The sequence below is a fragment of the Nomascus leucogenys genome, chromosome X (assembly GCF_006542625.1).
Source record: "Nomascus leucogenys isolate Asia chromosome X, Asia_NLE_v1, whole genome shotgun sequence".
Lineage (NCBI taxonomy): Eukaryota > Metazoa > Chordata > Mammalia > Primates > Hylobatidae > Nomascus > Nomascus leucogenys.
The window spans coordinates 43876240-43902924 of NC_044406.1; the positions used below are offsets into that span (position 1 = coordinate 43876240).

The following is a 26685-nucleotide window of genomic DNA, read 5'->3' on the forward strand; positions in this document are numbered from 1 at the left end:
GGAGTATTTGGAGGTTCTCTCACTCAGTTTTTCTAGAGGAAGGATGATTCAGAAAGGTGAGGGTCGAATCTAGAGACCCTAGTTTGGGTGAGGGGACAGTTGGGTTGAGGGAGGTGTGTGGAGGGTATGGGCCAGCATATCTGGCTGGTCTTGATTTTGAACCCTACCTGCATTTCATTGCTGTCAGTATTTCCTTCCAAGTTGGTCAGAGGAGTGAGGGGAGAAGTAGGGGAGGGAGGATGGCAGAGCTTGGGGATTTTTAGCTTATACCTTCTCTCCATCCCACCTCTCCTCTGCCCCAAACAGCCCCTTCCAAGGAATGTCCTGCAGCCACGGCTGGGGAGCCAGGGCCACCCCTTCTTCCCAAGTCCCCAGCTGGGTTACTGTGGGACCCTGGGTGCCTTGGGTCCCCTTTCACTCAAGTCAGACTCATGGTACAAAACCTGAGGGTGGGGACAGTAACACCCACGTGTTTGGATGGGGCATCCTCACTGGACAACATCAGGACTGTGCTTGAGGCAATGACAGTCATTTGCCAATTGGTAGGGCATTTGTCAATGACTCTGTCAGCTGGCAAGATGTGTGAATGGGGAACTTCCAATAAGGCAAGTGATTTGTCAGCTGTGGGATCATTTATAATTAGAAAGCCCTGGGCAAATAGCAATTAGGAATCAGTATAGAAAAATGTTTTAAAGTATTGACTGGAGAAATTATTCAGAGGTTACGGTTGATAATGCATGTTCAGTGACCATTACTGCTGTTGCAGATCATCAGTGCTAATGCTTATGTTGAGAATTACTACCAGTGCATCAGAATTTAAGTAAAATATAAAAACCCAACATTTGGCATCCCTCATCCCCACTGGTCCCAGGGTGCTCACACCAGGTCATCAGCAACATGGGTTTGTTCCCAGGCACTACACGGAAACAGTGTCTGCTGGGTGGTAACTCTTTATTTCATTGTCCAGAGGAAAGATGGGAGTGGGAACAGGGTGGACACTGTGCAGGCTTCAGCTTCCACTCCGGGCAGGATTCAGGCTATCTGGGACCGCAGGGACTGCCAGGTGCACAGCCCTGGCTCCCGAGGCAGGCAGGCAAGGTGACGGGACTGGAAGCCCTTTTCAGAGCCTTGGAGGAGCTGGTCCGTCCACAAGCAATGAGTGCCACTCTGCAGTTTGCAGGGGATGGATAAACAGGGAAACACCTGGAAGGGAGGAGGGAGACATCTCTGAGGGCTTCTCCCTGCCTCCCCCGTGGAGCAGAACTTCCTCTCCTCAGCTTTCAACACTGAGCCGCTACGGAGACTTGCTCTCACCCCACCTAAGTACATACCCCAGGACAGCCCCTCCCATTGAGGGAAATGTCACTGGGTCCTGCAAGGTAACAGTAAGGCAGTAAATCAGTGTCCTGGAATGGTGGGGAATAGGCCCTGGGGGTCAGTCAGGCAGGTCGCCTGTGGAATTGTCCCAAAGGACAGGGAAAAAATGGCAGTAGTAAGGGGCCCCACCCGGTTGGCGGCTAAGGAGTTTAGGCACAGGAATAGCCAGTGGGGCTCCAAGATAGTCACTGGGCTCAGAAGCCATCAGGAGCCATCAGGGAACAGGCTTGGACTAGCCAGGAGGTCAATGTAACACCCTCTGGTGTCTGGAATAGTCAGAGCTGCAGAGCAACAAGCAGATGTGCTGAGGAAGGGTCAGTGGGATTAGGGAACAGCACTTTGGGTCTTGGAGAACATTCTGGGGAACCAAGAAACAATCCCAGGGGCTCAGGAACGGGGAGTGGGATTACAGAATAGTCACAAGGAAGAATTAGAGGGACCAAGGAGGGACAGGCGATCACACGGTATTGGACACAGGGCAAGGGAGCAGCCAGAATTTGTAAGGGAGCAGTCTTGGGCTTGGGGAAATAGCAAGAGAGATCAGGGACAGCCCTTAGGGTTGGGGAGCAGCCACAGGGACACAGAATAGCCAGAGGGAGCAAGAAACAAGCCCACGATTTAGGGAATGGCCTTGGGAAGGATCTCCCGTTGGAGGTCAGGGTCCAGGCACTCACTGTGCATTCCTCACAGCCAACAGTGTAGGTCTTGGTGAAGCCCCGGCGCTGAGCTAAGCTCAGACTGTTCCAGGGAGCCACGAAACTGCAGGTGGTGATGTGCAAGAGTCCATCCTGCAGTTTTCCTAAGGAGAAAGGGGGGAAAACCGACAAGCAGCTTGTGATTGGCTGAGCCGCCAGGCTGGCAAAGGCCCGGCCTTCTGATAGGCTGAAATTGGGGTGGTCCCCATTTCCAGTGGGACCATTCCCATCAGAGCCTCGCCCCCTCGCGGTTGCTAGGCCGCGTCCCAGGGACTGGTTGGCGTGGCACAGGGCGCGGGGACGGTGCCTCACCAGCAATGAGAAACTCCTCGCTGCGGTTGTGGGACCTGTGGAAGTATCCGCAGACACTCTCCATGGCGGGGGTGTAGACGAACCGGATGTCAGCGGCATCCCCTAAGGCTTGGAACCCTTTGTACATCTGTTGATGGATGAGGGGAAGTGTCTCTTTTACTGACATAATCCTCCCACTCCAGGTTCTTCCCTGAAGTCATATAGCATCCCAAGATCACAGCCAACTTTCTCGCACCAGCCAGTGGCCAGAGGTTTCTGTTTTGACCGGGAGGAAGATGTTAGAAAATGCTGGGAAAAGGGGCGGGGGCAGGGGATACCTTGGTCATCTTGATCTCATAACGCTGGTATAAGGTGGTCTGGTTGACTTCTGGTGTCCCCACGAACTTGGCCTTGATGACTGCAGGAGAGGAGGGAAATATGAGTCAAATGGACTGTATGAGCCAATAAAAATGAGATCATCATCATCATCATCATCATCATCATCATACCAGCAAAGCGCATACATAAATAGGGGTTATTGGATGCCAGACAGCACACAAAGTGATTTACACATTTGTTCATTGATTCATCTGTATGTTGAGTGCCAGGCACTGCTTAAGCCATTTTCATACATTGATTTGTTCATTTACTCCTCAAATATTTGGGAGTGCCCACCGTGTGCCAGACATTGTTCTGGGTGTTAGGGACACAACAGTGAACAAAACACAGAAATCCCTTTCCTTGTGGAGTTCACATTCTAGCCAGGAGGAGATAGGCTAAGAACAAACAAAATAAGGATATGCAATGTTAGACATTAAGTATAATGGGGAATTACAGACCTACGTAAGGGGCTGATAAAGATTCTTTGCTCGACCAAACTTTACTCAGGCTCCTGAACCTTCTCCTAGGCCCATCTGTGCACTTCCTTGTAAAATCCAGTTTTAGCCAAGAGCCTTGCTAAGTCAGTTTAGCAAGAACCCCTATCCTCTATATCCGATCATCCTCAATCTCTGATCATCCTCAATACCTGATCATCCTTGCTATCTGACTGGGTTCTTCATCTTCCACCATCCCCCAGGTGATGTCTGATTCCCCTTGGCCTGCCTTCAGCAAGAATCCTGTTAGGTCGGTTTAGCCAGAATCCCCCTTACCCTTGATGTTTCTTCTTAGTAATTTCCACCCAGAGACCCTCACACTGCTCCTTACCTACACATTCCCACTGGCCCATGCTATATTCAGTGTTGAGCCCAATCTCTCTCCCCAACTGCAAGATCCCATTGCAGTGGTTCCTATACCCATCACCATGGTCCTGAATATGGTCTTCCTTACTGTGCTATAACAAGTATCACTGAATATTTTTCTCTTTAACAGGAGATCAGGAGTATTAAGGGGCAGGGGTTAAAGTTTTAAACAGGATGGCCAGGGAAGACCATCCTGAGAAAGTGACGTTTGAGGCAGCTACCCAGTGGATACCTGGGGGGAAAATGTACCAGGCAGAGGGAGCAGCCAGCACGCAGGTCCTGTGGTGGGCTTGGGCACGGAGTACTCAAGGAAGTGTGAGGATGCCAGTGTGGCTAAAGCAGAGGAAGTGCAGGGGCGAGTGGAATCATTCTAGAGGTAAGTGCCATGGTGAGCCCCACTGGACTGAAAGGGAAACCAAGGCAGAGTGTGTGGGCTGAGTGGGGCGAGGACTCACCGAGGTCGGAATTGCAGAAGGCCGTCTGTGGGTGGGGTGGGACACAGGTGCAGGCCCTGCTGGGGGCTATCAGCCACAGCAACAACAGGATGCAGGAAGCCAGGGGCTCAAAGGGGGCCATGGTGGGTTCTGTGGGGAAGGGGGATGTCAGGCAGGCCCCGGCCCAGCTGATCTGCTGACCTGGGCAGGTCATCCACCCCATCCTGCCCCGGGGCAGCCTATGGGGGGGATTAGGGGGCTGGATTTGGGCTTGAGGGGTTGGTAAGCTTGGGGATTTTAAGGGGATTGGGGAGCGCAGAGGAATTTAGGGTTTAGAGAGTTGGGAGAGTTTAAATTATTGAGGGACTGAGTGAGTTGCGGGGTTATGGGGTTGTGGCACTTGGGGGAGAAGGGGGCTGAGGAAGTTTGAGGAATGAGGGGATTGGGGAATTCTGGAGGTTGAGGAGTTTGGGGGTGAGGAATTTGGGATTGGGGGCTGAAAGAGTTTGGAGGAGGCAGAGTTTAGTGGTTGTGTATATTAAGAGATATAAGGGGCTGGGGGAATTAAGGGAGGTTGAGGAATTTGGAGGAGGTTGGGGGTTTAGGGAGCTGGGGGAGTTTGGAGGTTGAAGGGGTTGGGGGAATTTGGGGGCTTAAGGCAATGGGGATACTTGAGGAATTTGAGGGCAAAAGAAGTTTGGGAGCTGGGGAACTGGGGATTGGGGAGCTGGGGGAGTTTAGGGAGCTGCAGGGGTTAGCGGTGGGTATTTAGGGGGTGATGAGGGAAATTGGGGGATGAAGGAATTTGCGGGGGGATTTGGAAAGCATTTGTGATATTGGGGGTCATGGGTTTGGGGGAGTTGGGGACGGATGTCAGGGGGTCTAGGGAGTTTGGAGCCGCGGGGTTGGGAAAGCGGTTCCAGCCTCCGACCCTCTTCCCCCTAGACTAGCCCAGGGTCCTGGTACCCGCAGGCCAAGCGGAGTAGACAGGCATCTGGCATGGGAGTGCACGGGCCTGGCGGCTAGCACCCAAGCTGCAGCCCAGCCCCGGTCCCTGCTGGGCCACCCCGGGCCCTGCTTACCTCTGGTGTCTCTCTGGGCGCTGGATCTGCGGCGATGGCGGCAGGGCCTGAGCGCTAGAGGATAAATGTCCACGCTAGGGGCGGGGGTGGCAGCGGGTGCGGAAACCACAGGCCTCCAGGCTTCCTGGATGCATTACTCATCCACCCACCATCAGTGCAGAAGCCAAGGGGCGGGCCGACGAAAGGAGATACACCCTCCTCCTCTCCCACCCCTCTCCTCTCCCTCTCCCTGGGCCTCGCCCGGGCCAGCCCCCTCCCCCACCTCCACGTCAGTCACTATTCCTTCCAGGCCGCCTCAGCGGAGAGCTTAGAGGCCGCATTCCTCCCGGCCCAGTCCCCTAAAGTCTCCAGAATCTATCCAATCACCCACATCCCCCAAGCTCCCTATGGCTCAAACCCAAATTAGTTCAGCCCTTCAACATTTATTGTGCATCTACTGTGTGCCAAGCACACAAAAATCCCTTGTTTTGTATGTCTGACATGCTGGTGAGGGGTGGCAGAGAGGAAACAAGCAGTGGAGGGAGATAAGGCAGGTGAATGGGGAGGAATACAAAATGGGGAAACTGAGGCACGGAGCGGTTAAGTGACTTACCCAGGATCACAGAGTCATGGCAGAACTGAGACTGGAACTCAGGTGACCAGGAGCCAAAGCCAGGGTCTCAAATAACACAGGCAAATAGCCAGCATTTATATAGCACCGACCGTATACCAGGCACTCAGCATAGTTTATCTCACTCAAAGCTCACAACAAATCTCTGAGATGGGTCCCGGTTATTATTCCCATTTTACAGATGAGGAAATATGGGGCATAGAGGAGCTGAAGAATTTTCCCAAGATCACAGGGCATGGCCAGGATTCAAACAGAGGCTACCTGGCACCAGGATTGTAACTCAGGAGTGGCACCGTCCTAGCAAGCAGGGAATGGTGCGGGTGAATGAATGAGCATTGGGAAGGGGGTGGCCATGAATGATGGTGAAAGAAGCAAGTGAGTGGGTCAGTAGAAAACTAATCCCCACCCCATCTTGCCCTGCCCCTTCCCCATGGACCTGTACCCCTGGTGGGGGGTGGGGTGGGGCAATCCTTGCCCACCAGCTTTTTGACAATGCAGGAATCTTCCCTGGGGTTCTGATTAACATCCTTAATTCGAGGAGGATAGATCAATAATAATAATTGTAGTGATGATGGCAGCCACTTATTGAGCACTTTCTGTGTACTATGTGCTAAAGCGTTTGTATAAATTATCTCATTCACTCACCATACTCCCTTGCTAATTAAGTTTGATTAATTCAGGGATGTTAGCCCAATAACAAGAACACAACAAAAACTACCAGCAGCCCTTACAGAGTGCTTACTACGTATCCAGCACTATTCTGGGTAGGAGGAATGTGAGGGATGAGAAATTGCCTGATGGGTACAATGTACACTATTTGGTTGATGGGGACACTAAAAGCCCAGACTTCACCACTGTGTAATATATCCATGTCACAAAACTGCAGCTGTACCCTCTAAATCTAATTTTATTTTTGACAGAGTCTTGCTCTGTTACCCAGGCTGGAGTGCAGTGGCGTGATCCCAGCTCACTGCAACCTCCGCCTCCAGGGTTCAAGAGATTCTCCTGTCTCAGCCTCCTGAATAGCTGGGATTACAGCCACACCACCAGCACCCCCAGCTAATTTTTGTAGTTTTAGTAGAGACAGGGGTTTCACCATATTGGTCAGGCTGATCTCGAACTCCTGACCTCAGGTGATCCACCTGCCTCAGCCTCCCAAAGTGTTGGGATTACAGGCGTGAGCCACCACACCCAGCCTTCTAAATCTTTTTTTTTTTTTTTTTTTTTTTTTTTTTTTTTTTTTTTAGACAGAGTTTCGATCTTGTTTCCCAGGCTGGAGTGCAATGGGAAGATCTCGGCTCACTGCAACCTCCACCTCCTGGGTTCAAGCACTTCTCCTGCCTCAGCCTCCTTGGTAGCTGGGATTACAGGCACATGCCACCACGCCTGGCTAATTTTTGTATTTTTAATGGAGACGGGGTTTCACCATGTTGGCCAGACTGGTCTCAAACTCCTGACCTCGGGTGATCCACCCACCTCAGCCTCCCAAAGTGCTTGGATTACATGCGTGAGCTGCGGCACCCAGCCTAAATCTATTTTTTAAGAAAGCACTTGGCCAGGCATGGTGGCTCACACCTGTAATCCCAGCACTTTGGGCGGCTGAGGCAGGCAGATCGCTTGAGCTCAGGAGTTCAAGACCAGTCTGGGCAACATGGTGAAACCCTGTCTCTATTTAAAAAAAAAAAAAAAAAAAAAAAAGCACTGTTCTAAAGTCTTTTTATAGATATTATCTCATTTAGTCAATCCCGATTGCCTCTTTGTTCATTAATGTTAATTAAGGAAGAGATGTTAAGCCAATAATAACAACAGTACCTAACACTTCTTGAGGATCGAGGCTTACTGTATGCTCGACACCATGTAGAGCATTTTTCCCAAAATAACTAACTTATTTCTCACAATATCCCAGTGAGTTAGATATAGCTCATGTTCTCATTATACAGATGAGGAAACTTAGACACAAAAGGGCTGAGTGACCTACCCAGGAATGAGAATGAAGAAATGGCTCTGTTGCCGGAGGGCGGCGGGAGGGGACGGGGGCGGGGGGGGGGGACAAAAACAGGGAGGAAGGGAAGTAAACCAAAAAAATCTGTAGGAGCTGATTGTGAAAGTGGGACAGTGAGAGTGAATGAGACGGGGCTGAGTAACCTGGTGTCTCCAAGGGAGAAGTGAGGGCAGGGGAAGTCCTGCCTTGGCCCCTCACTGACTCTGGTTCTGACGCCAACTCTTTGAGACCTGAGTCAGCACAGAGTTTTGCCGACTGTTTACATGAGGAGTCGTGTGGATCTGGTTATTGTGCAGTTTTGAAATGGAGAGTGGGAGGGGTGTTCATGGAGGGATGTGTGACCATCTGGGGAGCTGGATGGGTGTGGGGGCCCATGAGGGTCCAGGAGGCATGTGCAAAGCAGATACCTGACAATGCCCACAGCATACCAGGTGCTTGGGCTTCATTGTGCTCTTTGTGCAGATGGGGAAACTGAGGCTCAGAGAGGGGTTGTGTCCTTCATGGCCTTAGGAAGAAGAAAGGCCAAAATTCAGACCTAGGGCTTTCCAGGAGCTCCCAGAGTCAGAGTTCAAAGCACTCTGCATGCACACATGTATGGGCACGCAAACATATACAGAGCATTGTGTGTAGGCTCAAATCCAAAGGAAACAAGGACAGTCAACGAAAAGAGGCACCTAGAAACCTCAGGGTTGTTGGGGGAGGTATGGGTGTGTACGCACAGCTCTCTGGTGTGTTGTGTGTCCATTCCTAAGAGTTGAGCATGTGCCTGTGTGTTTTGTGTGTTACTTCTGGGAGTTGTCTACCAGCCTCGGCAAAGCAGATCTGGGTTGCATATGTAACTGTGAGTGCATTATGCACTTCGGTGTGCTGTGCGCACGCCTGGGTGGTACTGTATGCATCCACCTCGGCATCGTTTCCCTGGCCTGCTGCCCAGAAATGCCCCAAACCCCCGTCCCAACATCGTGCCTCTCAGCCCACCTCATAATGACGCCAGTCATTTGGGAAATGAGGAAGGGGGGGGTGCAGAGGGAGTCCGTAAGGTCAATCGGTCACCCTGAGTCTGCGGGCTTCCTGTGCTTGTCGGGAACTGGGAACCACCACCGCCCCAGCAGCCCCTCCGGGAATGCCATCTCTCTACCTTGTCAGTGAGAGGGAGGGCCACCAGAGGGGCGCTGTGCAGCTGTGCTGTGGGGGTGGGGGTGGGGGGAGTGGGGAGCCTAGGGCAGTCCAACCTGATTTCCTCTACCCCATCCGGGAGCGGGGGAGACTTGAGGTATCCCTCTCGCCTGAATGTGTGACTGTATGTGTGTTGGGGTGGGAGTGCCCAGGAATGTTTTCTGCAAACTGAGTTGTGGGTGTCTCTGGTTGTGTGTAGCCTCTCTGTATTGTATATGTGGCAAGGCAGGTTGTGTGTGTGTGTGTAGATATACTTTTTGTGTGCCCAGGAATGTGGCCTGGGTCTCTTACGGGTCCCAGTGGTGATGTGAATATCTAGAAGTGCATACACCTCTGTGTGTTGTGTAGGGCCTTATTTGCTGTGCATTTGCCTAGGGGTGTTTTATGTGTGCCTGTGTGTTGAGTATGTGCCCAGTTCTGTGGAGTGTGCCTGTAGAGTTGTGTGTCTCTTGATTGCACGGGTAATCTTTTGTGTTGTGTGTGTTCCCCTGACGGTGATGTGGGTTTGGGTGAGGGGAGGGAACCTGGGTGTGTGCCCAAGTATTGATCGTGTGCCTAAGGGTGTCCAGTGTGTGCTGCCCAGGAGTGCTGGCTGCTGACCTACGCTATGGGCACCTGGCTGGCTGAATGACTGTGTGGGTGTCTGTGCTGCCCCAGAGCTCACGTGTCTTGAGCCTGTGTTGACCGTCAGTCTCAATGTGCACTGGCATCTCTGGGTTTGGCGATGTACCTCTGAGTTCCAAGGGCTCATGCCTCTCAATAGTTTATGTGTGCAGGCGAGGGGTTCAGTCACTACATGCTCACCACCACTCCCCACCCCCCACCCCCCCCACACACACTAGCACACACTTGCCTCACTATCATCCATCCACTGTAAAAACAAACTTTCTTTTTACCGGAACAGTCCCCCACGCTCATACCATGCCTCTGCCCGGGAAAGCAGGGGCGGGACGTCTGGAACTTGGTGGTGGGGTGGAGGGAGGGACAGACAGACAGGGCTCTGGGTTCAATTCTGGGCCCGGAGGTGGAGACACTGTGTGACCCCCAGCTGCTGCCTGCCTGTCTCTGACCCGTGTGTCCTGCGAAGTGGCTCATAATGCAGTTCCCACTGGCTGGGATCCCCTCAGTACCACCCCACCCCTGGAAGTCACCCTTTCTGCCCTGACCATGTCTCCTCTGCCTTTTCCCCACCAGCTCAGCAGTACAACATACCCTGTGGTTGTGAAGATGGGGCACGCACACTCTGGGATGGGCAAGGTGAGTCTCTGGCTGGGCTGTGCATAGGTAGATGTGTATTTGTGCAATGCACACCAGTCATTCTGTGTGATTGCGTGTCCTGGAGTGTCATTAGCTATTTATCAAGTTGGTGCAAAAGTAATTGTGGGTTTTGCCAGTTCTTATGGTAAAAACCACAATTACTTTTGCACCAACCTAATAGATTTTTGTTTTCTCACGTTCAGCTGACCTCATCAACCCTTTTCCTCCTGCATTCAGCCAGTTTTGTGTGTCCTGTTATTTTGCTTCTGTCTCCAGCATTGTGTCTGTGTGTACATGCATGCCTGTGCCGAACACACATGATGTGGTGTGATCTTTTATGTTCCAAAGTCTTGGGGTCCTGTGTGCTTTACATCCATCTGATTTTGTCTCTGTGTACGTAGAAAGTAGACTTGTAATTTGTTTGTGTCCAAGTTTCTGTATCTTAGCATGTTGTGTGTACAATTGATTTTGTGTCTGGATGCCTATATTAGTATATTGTATATACACAGTTTTTTCACAGCTTTAGTGAGAGATAATTCACACACCCTACAACTCACCCATTTAAAGTAGACAATTCAGTACATTTTGGTATGCTCAGTGTTCTACACACCCAACTTTGTGCCTGTGTGTTCATGTACAAAATAGGAGACCCACGATCGTGCCTGCTTGAGCACCTTGGCATGTCCACCTAATTTTTGTGTACTTGCCTCACCTGTGTGTCATATGTACATGCTCCCCCAGGCACCCCCACTCCCCACAGCTGCCCTATCCTGACCAGGCCCTGGTCCTTGCCCTCACGTCCACAGGTCAAAGTTGACAACCAGCATGACTTCCAGGACATCGCAAGTGTCGTGGCACTGACCAAGACGTATGCCACTGCCGAGCCCTTCATCGATGCCAAATATGACGTACGTGTCCAGAAGATTGGGCAGAACTACAAGGCCTACATGTGAGTGGAGAGACCAAGGCCCTGGGAGGGGTGCCCTGCCTTGCCTCATGCAGCCGAGGCACCCCTGAGCTTCTGTCCCCTTGTGCCCCAGGAGGACGTCAGTGTCAGGGAACTGGAAGACCAACACTGGCTCTGCGATGCTGGAGCAGATCGCCATGTCTGACAGGTGGGCAGCCCGAACTCAGGGTGTGAGGGGAAGGGGGGATGGGAGCACGGCAGCTCAGGTGAGAGACTGACAGGCTTCTCCACCCCTTGTCTTGGCAGATACAAGCTGTGGGTGGACACGTGCTCGGAGATTTTTGGGGGACTGGACATCTGTGCAGTGGAAGCGCTACATGGCAAGGACGGAAGGGATCACATCATTGAGGTATGAGCACCCAGGGGTAGGTGGGGCAGAGGGAGGAACAGATGCCAGGCAGCAGCAGTGCAAACTGAAGCACTCCATGGCACAGAGGTCCTCAGGCAACAGCAATGTGCTTAGCACACTGTAAGGTGCCTGGCGAACTTTTGAAGGGGCCATCCCTTGCAATGGCAGAACACTAGACTGAACTTGCAGGTCCCTGGAGACTAGCAAAACCCTTATTAAATTGTTTAGTGCTCTGCGAATTGAGACATCTTGGTGAATGGCAAGGCACTTAGTAACCTTTAAAGTATTCTGCGAACTGGACCAACAGCAAAGCATTTTGGAAAGGACAAAGCGCCTAGAAAACCATGAAGCAGGGATCGGCAAACATTTTCTGTAAAGGAGCAGACGGTACATATTTTACGGTTTGTAGGCCACGTAGCCTCTGCTGTAACTACTGAACTCTGCAAAAGCAGCCACAGACGATATGTTAAACAAAATAAGTGTGGCTGTGTTCCAATAAAACTTTGTTTATGGACATTGAAATTTAAATTTCATGCCATTTTCGCGTGTTATGAAATCTTTCGATTTTTTTCAACTGTTACAAAATTTAAAGACCCATCCTTAGCTCATGGGTCATACAGAACCAGGTGGTGGGCCAGGTTGGGCCCACGGGCCCTAATTTGCTGAGCCCTGCTCTGAAGCACCTTCTACGCTGTAAGGTACCTCGGAACAGACAAGCCTTCCTCACCGTGCACAATCAGTGCCTCAGACACTAGGGCTCAGCGGCGGCCATGCCCTTGGCCAACTGAAAACACGGTGTTACGGCTGCCTCAGGTGGAAGGCCTGCCTCTCCCCTCACGGATCCTTTCCTTCCCCCAGGTGGTGGGCTCCTCCATGCCGCTCATCGGTGACCACCAGGATGAAGACAAACAGCTCATCGTAGAGCTCGTGGTCAACAAGATGGCTCAGGTCCTGCCCCGGCAGCGACAGCGGGATGCCTCCCCTGGCAGGGGCTCCCATGGCCAGGTCAGGCCCCTGGCGCTGAGCTAGTGGCTTGAGCTAGTGTGGGGAGGCCAGCCCTGGGTCATGCTGTGCCATGAAGCTGACAATCTGTAGGCTCACAGCGTCACCTTTGCACACATGTGGCTACGATTGCCAATTGTTTAAAACATTGATAAGCAGCTGCTGCCCTGACTTCCCTGATCACCTCCCTGCCCCGCCCCTGGGAACAGGTCCTCCACCCCACAACCCAGCGTACCCTCAGCTCGGCCACGGCCACAAGTGGGGCAACACCCAGCGCACAGGGAACCTGTGTCATCATTGGCTGATGCTCCACTGGCTGGTAACTATTTTTAATCTCTCCTGCTCCATTCCTCTGCCGCAGACTCCGTCCCCAGGGGCCCTGCCCTTGGGCCGCCAGACCTCCCAGCAGCCCGCAGGGCCCCCGGCTCAGCAGCGACCCCCACCACAGGGTAAGCGAGAGGCTGGCGGTCTCAGTCCCCTCCCTCAGCCCGCCATGTCTTACCCGCTCACTCTCACGTGTGCTCTCTCTCTCCCTCTGTCCCCCAGGCGGCCCTCCACAGCCGGGTCCAGGCCCCCAGCGCCAGGGACCCCCATTGCAGCAGCGCCCGCCCCCGCAGGGCCAGCAGCACCTTTCAGGCCTTGGACCCCCAGCTGGCAGCCCCCTGCCCCAGCGCCTTCCAAGTCCCACCTCAGCGCCCCAGCAGCCCGCGTCCCAGGCCGCGCCGCTGACCCAGGGTCAAGGCCGCCAATCCCGGCCAGTGGCGGGAGGCCCCGGGGCGCCTCCAGCAGCCCGCCCGCCCGCCTCTCCGTCTCCCCAGCGCCAGGCGGGCCCCCCACAGGCTACCCGTCAGACATCCGTCTCTGGCCCGGCTCCGCCAAAGGCCTCTGGGGCCCCACCGGGCGGGCAGCAGCGCCAGGGCCCGCCCCAGAAACCCCCAGGACCAGCCGGCCCCACACGCCAGGCCAGCCAGGCGGGTCCCGTGCCCCGCACTGGGCCACCCACCACGCAGCAGCCTCGGCCCAGCGGCCCGGGCCCCGCTGGACGTCCCAAGCCACAGCTGGCCCAGAAACCCAGCCAGGACGTGCCGCCACCCGCCACCGCCGCTGCAGGGGGACCTCCGCACCCCCAGCTCAAGTAAGGGGACCCCTACAGCAGCCCTCGCCTTGCTGCTCACAAAGCGGGCCGCTGCCCCAGTAGAGCAGCCCTAGCTCCCTTGCTCCTCAGATCCAGGTCCTGTGCAGGGGTCCCACGAACTCTCTCCAGCCTGAGCCAAGCCCTTCCCCCAAGCTTTCGCTCCTCCCGGCCCACCAGAGGCTCCGCACCCCCACCCCAGGAATTTGGTGCCAGAATCCCAGAGAAACTGCACTCAGTTCGAATTCCTCCTCATAGGCCCTGGGAAAGTTTCCTCCTCCAGAGCCTCCCAGGCACCTGGCTGACCCACCCTCTGCAACTTCCTGCCCAGCCCAGAGACTTCCCTGCCAAACTGGCCCTCCCCCTCCCAACCCATCCCTAAAACTCCTGGCCCGAGTCCTAGTCCTCCTATCATCTGGCTCTTCCCACTCCATCCTCATACTTTTCCTCCTCCTTCACATCCTTCTGGCCCATCTCAGTCTCCCCGCGAATCATCACCCATCTGCCTTTTCTGGTCCATTCCAACTCCCATCCCAGCTCAGACGTCCTCCCTGCCCCACCCAGCTGCTCTGCCTTAGGCTGACTTGCCCAACAGCCTGTCCTTGGTCCAAGCCCTTCCTATGCCCTCCTAGACACCTCACCCTTAGACTGGAAATCTCCCTGCTCATCTTCCCCTTTGTATCAAACTAGCCAAGAATTCACAGAGAAGGTTCTGCCCAGGACTCTTGCCATGAATCCCACACTTCACCCTGGATCCAAGTCCTCCCAGCCTGTCCCAGATCTCGCCTCCCTGGCCCAGGACTCCACCCACTCCACCTGAGTCCTCCCAGCCTTGAGAACCTGTTAGGGTCCAGGCCCATGGTGGCAGGTGGGGAGGTCACAGGCACAGCCCCAGGATCAGAGGGGCAGGGCTGGGGCTGGGCCTGGGGTAACGTTGTGTTTCTCTCCCCTTCCTCCCCTTCCTCTTCCCCCTTCCTCCCACGCCTCCACCTTGTCTCTCTCTAGCAAATCCCAGTCTCTGACCAATGCCTTCAACCTTCCAGAGCCAGCCCCGCCCAGGCCCAGCCTTAGCCAGGACGAGGTGAAAGCTGAGACCATCCGCAGCCTGAGGAAGTCTTTCGCCAGCCTCTTCTCCGACTGATACCCCACTCTGAGAACCCCAAAATCCCTGGGCAACCCTTCTCTGGGCCCTGAATCCATTTCTCACTTTTGGAGTCTCCAAATCCCTGGAGAACCCATCTCCCGGTTCTCCAAGATTCCACCTCTCATTCCTCAAGATCCCCGAGTACCTTGAGAAACCTGACTCCTCCTGGCCCTAAATCCAGTTCTCACATGTGGAATCCCCAAGTCCTTTTAGAACCCCACTCCTGGTCACTTCAGGATCTACTTCTGTTTTAGGACCTCCAGATTCCTGAAGACCTCCGCCCCTGGTTTCCCCAGAGGGCGTTTTCCTTCCTGGAAGTGCCCAAATACCAGGCAACCCATTGCAGAATCCCTTCCTGGAGCCCTGAAGTTCCTGGAAAACCATATTTTTGGTCCCAAATCTCTCCAGCACACCTATTTCCCATCACAATTTTCCAAATCCTCAAGAAACCCCTACTGTTGAGCCCCTTCCCATGGATCTTCCATCCCTCTGAAGATCCACATCTTCAAATGCCACCCAACACCTAGCCCCACAAGGATTTCCCTTCACCAGCTCCCCTCAACCTCATTCAATACCTTGGGAGCTCCTCCCACTTCCAGGACCCCTCGGTTCCCCACCCCCAGGGACTCCCTCCCCAGTTTCCTGCCTCTGACAGCTGTCTTTAAATATGCAAACTCCACCCATCTTCCCAGAATCCTTTGCACACGGAAGGCCAGTGGTCTCCGCTTCCCCACCTTTGCCGTGATGTCTGTGTCTGTGACTGACGTGGCCTCCTTTTGTGCCGTGCTTGGCATATGTGGTCCTCGTTCATCGTGCCGCCTGTGGTGATGCGTGCAGTGACGCTGTTTATGTGGTCCGCACCTCCCCCTGACCTCCACTCCTTGCCTGGACTCACCCCACCCCTCAGCGGCTCTGAACCCCAAGAGAAGAGTCGGGAAACAAAATAAACAAGCAAAGGCCCAGCAGAATTCTGTGCTTCTTGGTGAAGAAAGAGAGGAGTCCTTGAATGGCGGAGGAGACACAAAAGGGACCCCCCAAAATCCACATGGGGTGCTGGGAACCCCAAAATCCAGTGGAAGGCACATCAGGCACAAATTCCAGAGAGGTTCTGAGTGGAATCCCTGCCACAAATCCCAGCCATTGGAGATGGAGGAGCTCCCAAAATTTAGAAGTATCCCCAAAGCCAAGAGGAAACCAAATGATGGAGGAGACAGGGGGCTCAGTCTTTGGGGGGGGTCCCCCAATTCCAGAAGAACTGGAAAAGCACATGGGGACCCCCTCATCTCCCAGGGTGGGGAATGGGGGATCCTGAGGCAGCATCAGGGCAGAGACGAACATTGATTGGCTGGTGGGCAAGGCTCCTTGGCATGGAGGGCTGAGATTGGCTCCCCGGTGGCTTGGGCGGGGCCTAAGGCACAAGGCGGGCTGCGCTGAGTAGGCAGGCAGGCAACTCATCGGCCTGGGTGCGGTGCAAGGAGGGTTCCGAGGCACTCCTCTCAATCTTGGGGAGTGACCGTTGCAGCAGCTCAATTGTGGCCAGGATCTGAGGGCAGGTGGGGGTGAGGAGGGGTGTCCAGAGCCCTATGGGCATCCCAACAGCCCCAGACCCCAGCCTCATGGCGAAACACACAAACGTACACACACACACACACACACACACACACACACACACACACACACACAAAATATACCTCTGAGCTTTCATATTCACATCTGCCTCCCTCTCAGTCTTCCTCTATCCCAGAGCCACCCATCCAAGGTGTCCAGCCCCCCTACCCAGCCCACCTGGGGGAAGAGGGGCCGCTCCTCTCGCTGGAACTTGAGGCAGTCAGACAGCAGGCGCCGCATGGCCTTGGGGCAGTTGCTGGAGATTTTGCTGAGGTCCGGGGACAGATAGCCACGGCCCACCATAAAGATAATCTGGGGGCAGAGGGGGGCAGGAAAGGGGTGATCTGGGGTCAGGGGCTGGGAAGCCCAAGGAATTTTGTATTGAGGGACTTGGAAGGTTCATTTTTAGCGAGCTGGGGTACTGTCAGTATCAAGGCCCAGAGGATTCTCTGTCCTTGAGAACTTGGGAGGATTCTGTTTTCAGAACAGAGGGATTTAAATTTGGGGTTGTCAAGGATTGTAGGTATCCGGGGCTCAGAGGATTATAGGCCCACGGGTTTCTAGGAGGCTTAGGGACCTGGAAAGTACTGAGTCTCAGGAAAACATGGAGTTCTGGGTCTGGGGGAGCTTGTACTTCTGTGGGGGTCTGGGGCCTAGAGGGTTCTAGGTATCATGGCCCTGGGGCCTGCTAGATACCCAAGGCCTAGGTGACTGTGGGTGTCCATGACTATTCCAGAAGCACAAAGGGGTTCTGTTTCTGGGGAGAAATGGGATGCTGGGAGAAATGAGATCTGGGCTTTGAGGATCTGGGGGATTTTGAGTACCCAGAGCAGAGGACTATAGGCATCTAGGGATACAGAGGGCTTTGGGGTATTTGGGGGCCTCGGGGGATTCTAGGTATAGAGATTTGGGGCATTTTGGACTTCAAAGATTTTTGTCCCAGAGGGCTGTGGATGTGAGAAGAGGGAAGTTGGGGTAGTGAAGACCCAGAGAATTTATTGTAGGTGTCTGGAGCCCAAGGGATTCTGGGAGTCCTTATCCTAGAAAATTTAAGGTTTCTGGGGAAAATGTGGCATTTATCAGTGCAAAGGAGGGGATGTGGGGTATGGATGCCTGAGGGGATCCCTCAGCCCAGGGAACTGTGGGTAAGGTGTGGGGCTCACCTGGTCACGGCAGCCAATGTGGCTGTAAGGCAGTGAGCCAGTCATAAGCTCGTAGAGCACAACCCCGTAGGCATAGACGTCTGACTGGAAGCTGTAGGGGTTTGGGTCCTGCATACGGATCACCTCAGCTGCCTACAACAGGCCAGACCAGGCAGGGGGACCACGGAGGTCAGCAAATGGCTGGTCCACTGTCCCAGATCCCACTGGCCACACAGGGTACAACTCAGAGCCACCCACACGAGGTGGGACATGAGGAGTCCAGACACCCACATCTGGCACAGGCATCCCCATCCCCACTTGGCCCCACACACCCCAATCCTGGAGCCCATGTCCCCATGTGCCCCCCCATCCAGCCTGGCCCAACTCACCATCCACAGCACAGAGCCTGAGGGCTGCTCCAAGGGCTGGGCCCCACTCCATCGAGTCTTCACTGTGGCCAAGCCAAAGTCACCAATCTTCACCGTGAGCCCCTCATGTAGGAAGATGTCCGCCAGGGTCAAGGACCACTACAGGGACTCCTAATAGCCATGCCTCTCACCCTGCCTGGGAGGTTCCCATTGGTGCCCCTATACCACTCATCCCTCTGATCCTTCCTGACCAGGAGCCCCTTAATATCACGCAAACTATCCACAACCTTGATGTGGGCAGGGAACGCCTGCTAATGTCCCCCACACTCAGCCCCACTGTGACTCCTGAACAGGAAGCCCCTCGGAGGGCACCCAAACCCACTATGCTTCTGATGTTGACCATAATGCCCACCACAACCGTCACACATCAGACTCTAACCAGAGTCCCCAAGAACAGTACCTGAACCAGCCACACCGCTGACTTCTAAGAGACTGCCATTAAAGCCCCCTGGCTGGCCACAGCTCTGCCACCTGGCAAGGAGCTCTGGGACACATGCCCCTCCCTTGTAATTCCCAGAACCCCTACAAGAGGCATCCCTCTAAGCCCTTGACGCACCCACCTCAACCCCAGCCCAGGGACAGATAGATACTGTTAGACTTGAGATCTCGATGGATGATGTTCTTGGCATGGAGGTAGCTGTGGGGGTGGAGGCAGGTAGCGGATTGGCTGGGGGTTACCTCATTTCCCCCACCCTTTCCCCCCATCCTTCCCCAGGCTGGGAGGCTCACTCCATGCCCTGGGCAGTCTGCCGGGCCACGTCGATGAGCTGGACCATGTCGAAGCGTGTGTCGGCCACATGCAGGTGATGGTAGAGGCTCGAGCCCTCACACCACTGTGTGATGATGGCAAATCCTGGCCGGGTCATGAAGCCCATAAACAGCAAGATGTTGACATGTCGCGTCTTCCTGCAGGCAGGGAGGGCAGTGTCAGAGGTGGGGAGGAAAAATAGTGACTGTCACTTACCGAGCATCAGGAGTGGCACTGTTCTTTACCTTCTTCGGTCATTCATTTTTACCCTGTCTTTTGGGGCACTCAGGACCACAGCATTGCCAGATTCCATGAATTTGTGAGATGTGTTTACTGGGCTATGATTCTCTGCTGTGGGCTTATATGCGGAGCTTCCCCATCCGAGTCTCCCAACAAAAGCAGGAGGGAGGAATTGCTGCCCCTCCCCATCCCCGCCTACAGCAGCATTTCTAATCATTAACATCCCCCACCCCTCTGACTCTGACCATTACCTGGGTCTATGACCATCTCACAGATGAGAAGGTAGAATGCCACCCTTCCTCACTGATGTATCAATATAATATGGATAGTTGCAGGATTAAAATATCGGTGATATGTGATGATTAGAGCCTGCTCAGCAGCATGAGGAGCGTACAGGTAAAGAGCTTGGAGTCTGGACTCATGTTCAAATCTAGGCCTCACCAGGTACTCAAGGTACAACCTTGGGAAGGACATTTAACCTCTCTGGGCCTCAGGTTCCTCAACTGTAAAACTGATCATTGTATTAGCTACCTTATTCTCTGTAACATAATTGTGCCCATTTGACAGACAGGAAAAGCCCATGCCGGCATTCCCAGGGTTGGTAGAAGCTATCCAGTTCTACCTGCAGTATATAGGTATACAGTACTATGCTACATAGTAACTATAGCAGCAAAAAGGAGACACCTGGCTTTCTTAGTGTGACTAGATGAATACTGTATTGATTACATATTATAGCAATTATAATAATTAAGCAATGATTAGATTATGGTGATGATGATAATATTGTTTAAATCAAGGTATTAGAATTACTGAATAACAAGAACCAACACTATAAACAGAATATTACCATTGTAGCCCAAGCAGAGGGGAAGGAAAGATACAAGCCTTCCTGGCAATGCAGTAACAAGAATGGTGGCCCACACACAGACCCAGTTTGCAGCAGGCAAATGAGAAGACCCACATTTTGGAGGCAGAACCATTCATTAATAACCCAAACACAAACAACTGCATGATCACAGGTCCTCTAAACATACTCATTTCCCAGAGGGGAAAGGGACGCCCTTCAGAGAGAAACAACTTCTGATGATGGTTTAACAACACAAACACAGGTGATGTCCAGGAAGCACTCCAAGCATGGCCTTTTCCCAGAGAGATGCCAAGGCCAGGCCTGCCACCCCCATCCACACACACATGCCACCTCACCTGAGCACCTGCATCTCATTCTTGAAAGCCTGGGCCTGCTCAGCTGTGGGCTGGGACACCTTGAGCACCTTCACAGCCACATCGCCATGCCACCGCCCTCGAAACACGGTGCCAAACGAGCCCGTCCCGATCCTCTTCAGCAGCTGCACCTCACTGGGTGGTACCTCCCAGTAATAGCCTGAGTCCCGGTACCCCAGGTTCTTCTGTGGGCCAGATGGGTGTCATCTAAGAGTCCTGCCCACATCCCTCATCCCACGTCACTCAACCTTGGTGGCCCCAAAAGGATCCCCCTTGAGCATACCACTTTCTTCTTGTCATCGGCCAAGGACTTCCGCTCGCGCTGCTCTGCTGGTGACTTGGAATGTGGGGACTTCCTCCCTGAGGACACGCTGGCTGGGCTGGGGCTCCCCCGGGGGGTTCCATCACTACCTCCTCTACTACAGGCAGCTGCAGTTGCAGAGAGGATGTGAGTGGAGGTAAGTGGAGCGGCGGGGGTCAGGGTGCAGGCACGGGGGACTCACCATCAGTGCTGAAACTCTGGCCAGTGAGCTAGAAGAAGAGGGACAGGAGTCAAAAAGAGGGCATGGAGGCCAACAGGCATGGCTCTCCCCTCTGCCCTGTGGTCCCCGGCATTGTCCCCCACAGCACCAACCTGGATGAGGTTGGAGTCCATGGGGGCCGTGGTGCTGACCATATGGACGTTGGGAGTGGACGTGGAACGGATGCGCTGTAGGGGGGCATTGGCTGGGGCAGGGAAGGGGAAGTGCTCCGGGTCACAGTGCTGGGTGCGGGGGCTGCCAGGGGAAAGGCTATGAAATCACTGCCAGGAATCAAAGAACCAAGAAAGCCCCCCACCCCACCCCCAGCCATAAACATGCATTTAGCTCACACAGAGCGAATGTCCACTGGCAGTACTATTATTCATTGCTTCAAGAAACATTTATTGAGTGCCTGCTGTGTGCCAGATACCATTCTAGGTGGTGGAGATAAAACTGTAAAACAAAATAACAGTTCTTGCCCTGGTGGGGCTGAAATAAAAAACAAATATATAATATGCCTGATGGTGATAGGTGCAATAAAGAAAAATAGTAAAGCAAAATAAGGAGACACAAAGTGTTCCTAGAAAGTGTTAGGAAAGGCTTTTCTGAGGAGGAGGTGACAATGGAGTAAACGCCTAAAGGCAGGATAGCAGGCCACACAGATAGTGGGGAAAGGGGAATGTATCATATTTTATAATCATATATTATAATTACATGTACTCTTCAAATGTTATATAATATGTATCATCTATATAAAAATGGCAATGTTTTAAAATATACATATTACCATATTCTGTTATACACACGTTATACATATGATACATGCTAAACATATTGTAAAGTTACAAAAATATGTTAATGTTCCCTTCACTATCCTGAAATGAAACTCAAAGGTAATTAATGCACATACACTCATAATTTAAAATAATACCCTAACTTTATTTTATGTATTATATAAACATGTATGATGTTCTACATTATATAAAATTATGTAATACAACATGATACAATAACATAAATATACCATAAAATATGCACATCATAAAATATATATTAGAGCAATAATATATTTTAATATAGCTATAGTTTTGTATAATATTTAACATAAAAAAGCAATAAAAGGGAAGTAATTTATGATAAAATAATACGTATTTCAAAATGGAAAGGCTTGAGTATGATTATACTAGAAGAATTAGCAAAGTAGTTAGATGCTTATAATATAGTTATAATTAATAATAAAAAAATTATTTACACTGTACCAGATCCTGTTCTAGGCACTGAACATGTCTTAACTCATTTAAGCCTCATCAGAACCTTATATGGTAGAAAGTATCATTATCCCCTCTTTACAGATGAGAAAACTGAGGCCCAGAGAAATGAGGTGATTTGCCCAAGGTCCCAGTTTCATGCCCTTACTCACACTTGTAGGTGCTCAATAAATGTTTGTCAAGTAAACAAATGAATAAAGTATGGCTCGTGGTCTACAAGAGCCCCGAGATCTTTTTCTCCCCCAGCAGCCCTTTGGCTAAGGCATCCCTACCTGGGACCCTGGGGGGTTAGCAACTCATTCAGGGGGCGGTTCGAGGGAGCCTCATGTTGTCTGGAGCCTCCGGACAAATCCTGGACACTGTGGTAGAACCTTGAGGGCATGAAGGGTATAAAGCAAGGGGACACGGGTCAGCTGTCTATAAGGGCTTTGTGGCTGGGCCTCTGTGCTCCCCATCCCCCCACCCACCCCAGGCTGGGCTCACTGTTGGCGGCTGGTGCTCATGTCAACACAGACTGTGGGGACCTTGGAGGAACAATGCTGGTGGAACTTGTAGCCACAGGTTTGGCAACGGAAGCCATGGAACAGAAACTTAAGGCAGAAGTCACAGAACGCCAGGCTGAAGAAGGTCTTCCGTACCTGATGCCGCAGAGCAGGGAAGTTTGAGACCTGGTCAAGGACACCCCCCACCATGGTCCGCCCCCACCGTCCACCCTGCACTCACAAAATTGTGCATGGTCAGCGGGACATCTTCAAGGACCTCGACAATGAGCTCCTCGCCATCCAGGGGAGCAATGGCTGTGTCCCAGGCAGTGACGGTCTTTCGTCTGCAGGGGGCATGGAAAGGAATGAGTGGGAGGTTGGGCAGGGGCCATGGGGAGGAAGGGAACCCCCACAAGTCCCTCCAAGCCTGCTACCCACAGGGTCATGTCTGGCATGTTTAATTCTCATCACAGCAACTCTAGAAATTAGTCACTATCCTTGACCCAACTTTACAGATGGGGAAACAGGCTCAGAGGGATAAAGTGACTGGCCATGGGCCACAAGGGTAATGAGAGGCAGGACGGTGTGAAGAGTCCATGCTCTGAAACAGAAGGGGAGAAGCAAATGAAACTAAACAACTGCATCTTAGAAGTGCTAAGCCAGCCCCTGAAAAGGGGGCTGAGGAGGCACTGAAACAACAAAGTGCAGTGTGTGAACTGCATCAAAAATTAAGGAACCCCACGAGAGAGGAATAAATAAAGTCAGCAAGACCCAACTCAGCAGACAGAGAATGGGGAAAATGAGGAAGAGGAGAGCTGATGAAGTCATGACATCGTGAAAGGACAAAATAGATGAAATCTGGGTGGAAGTGATGGACCAGGGTGAAGACTTGGGGGCCAGGGGAGAATGAGTTGCTGACCTTACAGGCCAATAAACCAATGAAGTAACAAAACAAAAGATGGATGAACTCATAGATTACTTGAACTACAGTAGTCCTCCCTTATCTGTGGTTTCACTCTCCATGGTTTCAGTTACCTGTGGTCAACCCGGTGGGAAAGTATTAAATTGAAAATTGCAGAAATAAACAATTCATAAGTTTTAAATTGCGTGCATTCTGAGTAGCGTGATGAAATCCTGCACCATCCCACCCAGGATGTGAATCATCTCTTTATCTAGCAGATCCACACTGTCTACGCTACCGCCCCTCACTTAGTAGCCTGCTCAGTTATCAAACAACTGACTCAATATCATAGTGGCTGTCTTCAAGTGACCGCCATTTTACTTAATAATGGCCCCAGAGCACAAGAGTAGTGTTGGTGTCAATTCGGACATGCCAAAGAGAAGCTGTAAAGTGCTTCCTTTAAGCAAAAAGGTAAAAGTTCTTGACTTAAAAGAAAATCATATGCTGAGGTTGTTGAGATCTACTGTAAGAAAGAATCTTCCACCTTTGGAATTGTGAAGAAGGAAAAATAAATTCATGCTAGTTTTGATGTCATACCTCAAATTGCAAAAGTGATGGCCAGAGTGCATGATACGTGCTCAGTTAAGATGGAAAAGGCATTACATTTATGGGTAGAAGACAAGAATAGAAACATGTTCCGACTGACAGCAATTGGGTTCGGTACTATCTGTGGTTTCAAGCATCCACTGGGGGTCTTGGAACATGTACCCTGCAGATAAGGGGGGACTAAAGACTAAGGGAAGACTAATGGAAGATTCTGTGATAAAGTACAGAAGGAATCAAATGACTGAGGAGGGGATGGGAGGTGGGACACCCAGTGGGTGGGCGTGGGGCTGCCACACTCACCCCTTGATGAGTCGGTAGACCACACAGCAGTCCTGATTTAGACCCCGCACCTTCAGGGCCTTGTCTAGAGAGTCGTAGACACTCATGCCATCCCGGACAGTCACCTGTGTGTATGTGCAGATGTAGGGGTCCTCAATGCCCAACAGAAGCCACAGCTGATGTTCCCATCCTTCTGCAAAGGCCTCCCCCAACCGTTGTCACCCTTTTGATCCCAGAGTTACAAATGGGTCCATCCACAGCCCCTGCCATTTCGCTTCCATGACTCACCACCGTGCGTTGCTTGTTAGGCAGGTACACTTTGACGGTGCCCACTGCCCGGGATGGCTCGGCCCCATTGGCAGGGGGGCCCCGTGGTGGCTCCATGGAGCCTTAGATTTTGTCAAGATGGGCTGAGGTGGGGCTGGGCAGGTGCCATGGGGCTCCTACAAGAAGGCAGACAGAAGAATTCAGAGGTCCAATAACGATAGTCTAGAAGCAAAGTGGCAGGGGACAAAATAAAATTCAAAGTCCAGGCTCCTGTCGCCCCCTGCAGCCTAATTTTCACACGACAGCCCAAGAGATCCTGCTCACATCTGAAGTCCTTCCAGTTCCTCCTCTGCTCAGACCCTCCTATTGCTTGTCTCACTCTTGAGTGCCAAGGTCTCAGCTTCACTGTACATGGTTGGTGGGGAGAGAACAGGTAAGGGGGACAGAGCATACTGTCCTGGAGGGTACAGGAGCACACAAGACTCTGTGCTGGGGACCAATGGGTAAGTCAGTACACACTGCACTGAGCTGTCAGGTACATAAGAAGCACGAACAAAATGTCCTGGTTTTTTTTTTTTATTTTTTTTTTTTTTGACGGAGTTTCGCTCTTGTTGCCCAGGCTGGAGTGCAATGGCACGGCCTCAGCTCACTGCAACCTCCACCTTCCAGGTTGAAGCCAATCTCCCGCCTCAGCCTCCTGAGTAGCTGGAACTACAGGCGCGTGCCACCACGCCCGGCTAATTTTTTGTATTTTTAGTAGAGACGGGGTTTCACCATGTTGGCCAGGCTGGTCTCGAACTCCTGACCTCAGGTGATCCACTCGCCTCAGCCTCCCAAAGTGTCCTGGCTTTTTAACAGAGAACGGGGGAAATGCCAGATACTGTGGTGAGGGAGGAGCCGCAGGCAGGGTGATGGGAAAGAGAGGATTATCAGATACTGCCCTTACTTTGGGGAAGATGGAGGTTGCACCAAACATGTCCTTAAAGGGCACTGTGGACATCCCTAAGCCCTGGAGTGTAATGTTGATGTTAGGACCACAGACACCGTGTTAGGTGGCTAATGGAAGTCCCAAGACTCTATGATGAGGAATTCATGGGGGGGAGGTCACTACATACTATGCGGAAGGGAGATGTAACAGGCGTCACTAGGGGCTGTAATGAGAAGAAGGGTGGAAATGGAAATGACCAGACATTGAGCCGAACTGGGAAGGTAATGGTGGACTACCAGACATTGTCATAGCAAAAGGAGAAGGAAGGTATGGTGTTGCAGGGAGAAAAATGGAGGTAAAGAGGGAGCTCCAAAGTTCTCCTTGACAACCTGTGAGGGGTCACAGGCACATTACTGGTCTAAACTGAATGAGGGATCATGGAAGGCGGTTAGAGGCGAGAATCCTGACATTCTCCCGGGGGGGGGTCAGACACTGATCCAGAATAAGGAAACCGGAGAGTGAACCGCATTTCCACACACTCCCCGCAGTCGGTAAGGAAAGGTCACTGGACACCTTAGGGGGGGTTAAGACGGAATCCCGGCACCACTCGGTCGGGTCCCGCCTACCAAAGGGCTTCCGGCTCTGCGCAGGCGCACCACCACTAGCAGCGGGCGAAACCATCACCCGCAGCCTTGCCCGCCTATTCCTGTTACCCACCCCACCCCCGCTGTCGACGATGGTCTCGCCCCGGGTCAAACCACTCCTCCGGTTCCGGGCAGGGGACGCCGGGGCCCAGGCGCAGCCATCCTGGAGCTGAGCTTTCGGTCCGGGCTCCCTGCCCGTGCCCGGCAGCCGCTCCAGAAACCGAGCCCTCCCGGGCCCGCCCTCACCTGTCACGCCGCTACAGCCGCCGCCGCCTCCATCTTGGGCCTGTCTTCTTGTTTCCTCACAGAGTCCGCCTCCGCCGCCTCTCGGGCTCTCGTTATTGGCTCTGCGGGACTCAGCCTTCCACCCTTATTGGATCAGGGTCACGTCTGTCAAGTCAAGACCAACGGAATGTGAGTCGTGTTCCGGATTAGGAGGGGCCGCTTGAAACGTCAAGATCTGGGGCAAGCGCAAGTCCTGACTCGCGCAGGCGCAGTTGAGGCAAGACCTGCGTGCCTGGGGCTTTAACCCCAACAGTGGCATAGACGTATAAAGCAGAACTTTTTAAGGTCATTTGGGGCTGACCTTAGGGCTTTGGCATCTGGGCGGAGAAATCCTTAAGTACCCTTTTTGGGCCAGTGC

The 26685-nt window shown here is 52.7% G+C and overlaps 3 protein-coding genes across 7 annotated transcripts in view; 1 reads left to right on the top strand and 2 right to left on the bottom strand.

Moving 5' to 3' along the window:
* Positions 1–15724, top strand: part of SYN1 (synapsin I) — a 49641-nt gene extending 33917 nt beyond the window's left edge. For 4 of the 5 annotated variants that reach the window (XM_030807532.1, XM_030807535.1, XM_030807536.1 and 1 more), the window contains 8 exons: positions 10103–10165; positions 10972–11114; positions 11206–11280; positions 11379–11481; positions 12340–12486; positions 12845–12932; positions 13030–13618; positions 14621–15724. In XM_030807532.1, the coding sequence (XP_030663392.1) occupies positions 10103–10165; positions 10972–11114; positions 11206–11280; positions 11379–11481; positions 12340–12486; positions 12845–12932; positions 13030–13618; positions 14621–14756 (1344 nt within the window). In that variant the 3' untranslated portion in view covers positions 14757–15724. The remainder of the gene's footprint in view (positions 1–10102; positions 10166–10971; positions 11115–11205; positions 11281–11378; positions 11482–12339; positions 12487–12844; positions 12933–13029; positions 13619–14620) is intronic. The other variant, XM_030807533.1, reaches the window with a different exon arrangement.
* On the bottom strand, positions 935–5352 carry TIMP1 (TIMP metallopeptidase inhibitor 1). The gene is made up of 6 exons (XM_030807538.1): positions 5121–5352; positions 4060–4188; positions 2702–2781; positions 2385–2511; positions 2052–2176; positions 935–1203 (listed from the first exon to the last, which is right to left on the bottom strand). Exons 2-6 carry the CDS (start codon positions 4178–4180, stop codon positions 1033–1035), a joined length of 624 nt encoding a protein of 207 aa, XP_030663398.1. The 5' UTR covers positions 4181–4188; positions 5121–5352; the 3' UTR covers positions 935–1032.
* ARAF (A-Raf proto-oncogene, serine/threonine kinase) lies at positions 15719–26440 on the bottom strand. The gene is made up of 16 exons (XM_030807537.1): positions 26289–26440; positions 24492–24646; positions 24225–24328; positions 22659–22761; positions 22419–22573; positions 22208–22306; positions 20781–20922; positions 20650–20677; positions 20430–20575; positions 20129–20331; positions 18667–18843; positions 18528–18574; positions 17899–18017; positions 17531–17662; positions 16545–16679; positions 15719–16302 (listed from the first exon to the last, which is right to left on the bottom strand). Exons 2-16 carry the CDS (start codon positions 24585–24587, stop codon positions 16168–16170), a joined length of 1821 nt encoding a protein of 606 aa, XP_030663397.1. The 5' UTR covers positions 24588–24646; positions 26289–26440; the 3' UTR covers positions 15719–16167.
* Between the last annotated feature and the right edge of the window lie 245 nt (positions 26441–26685).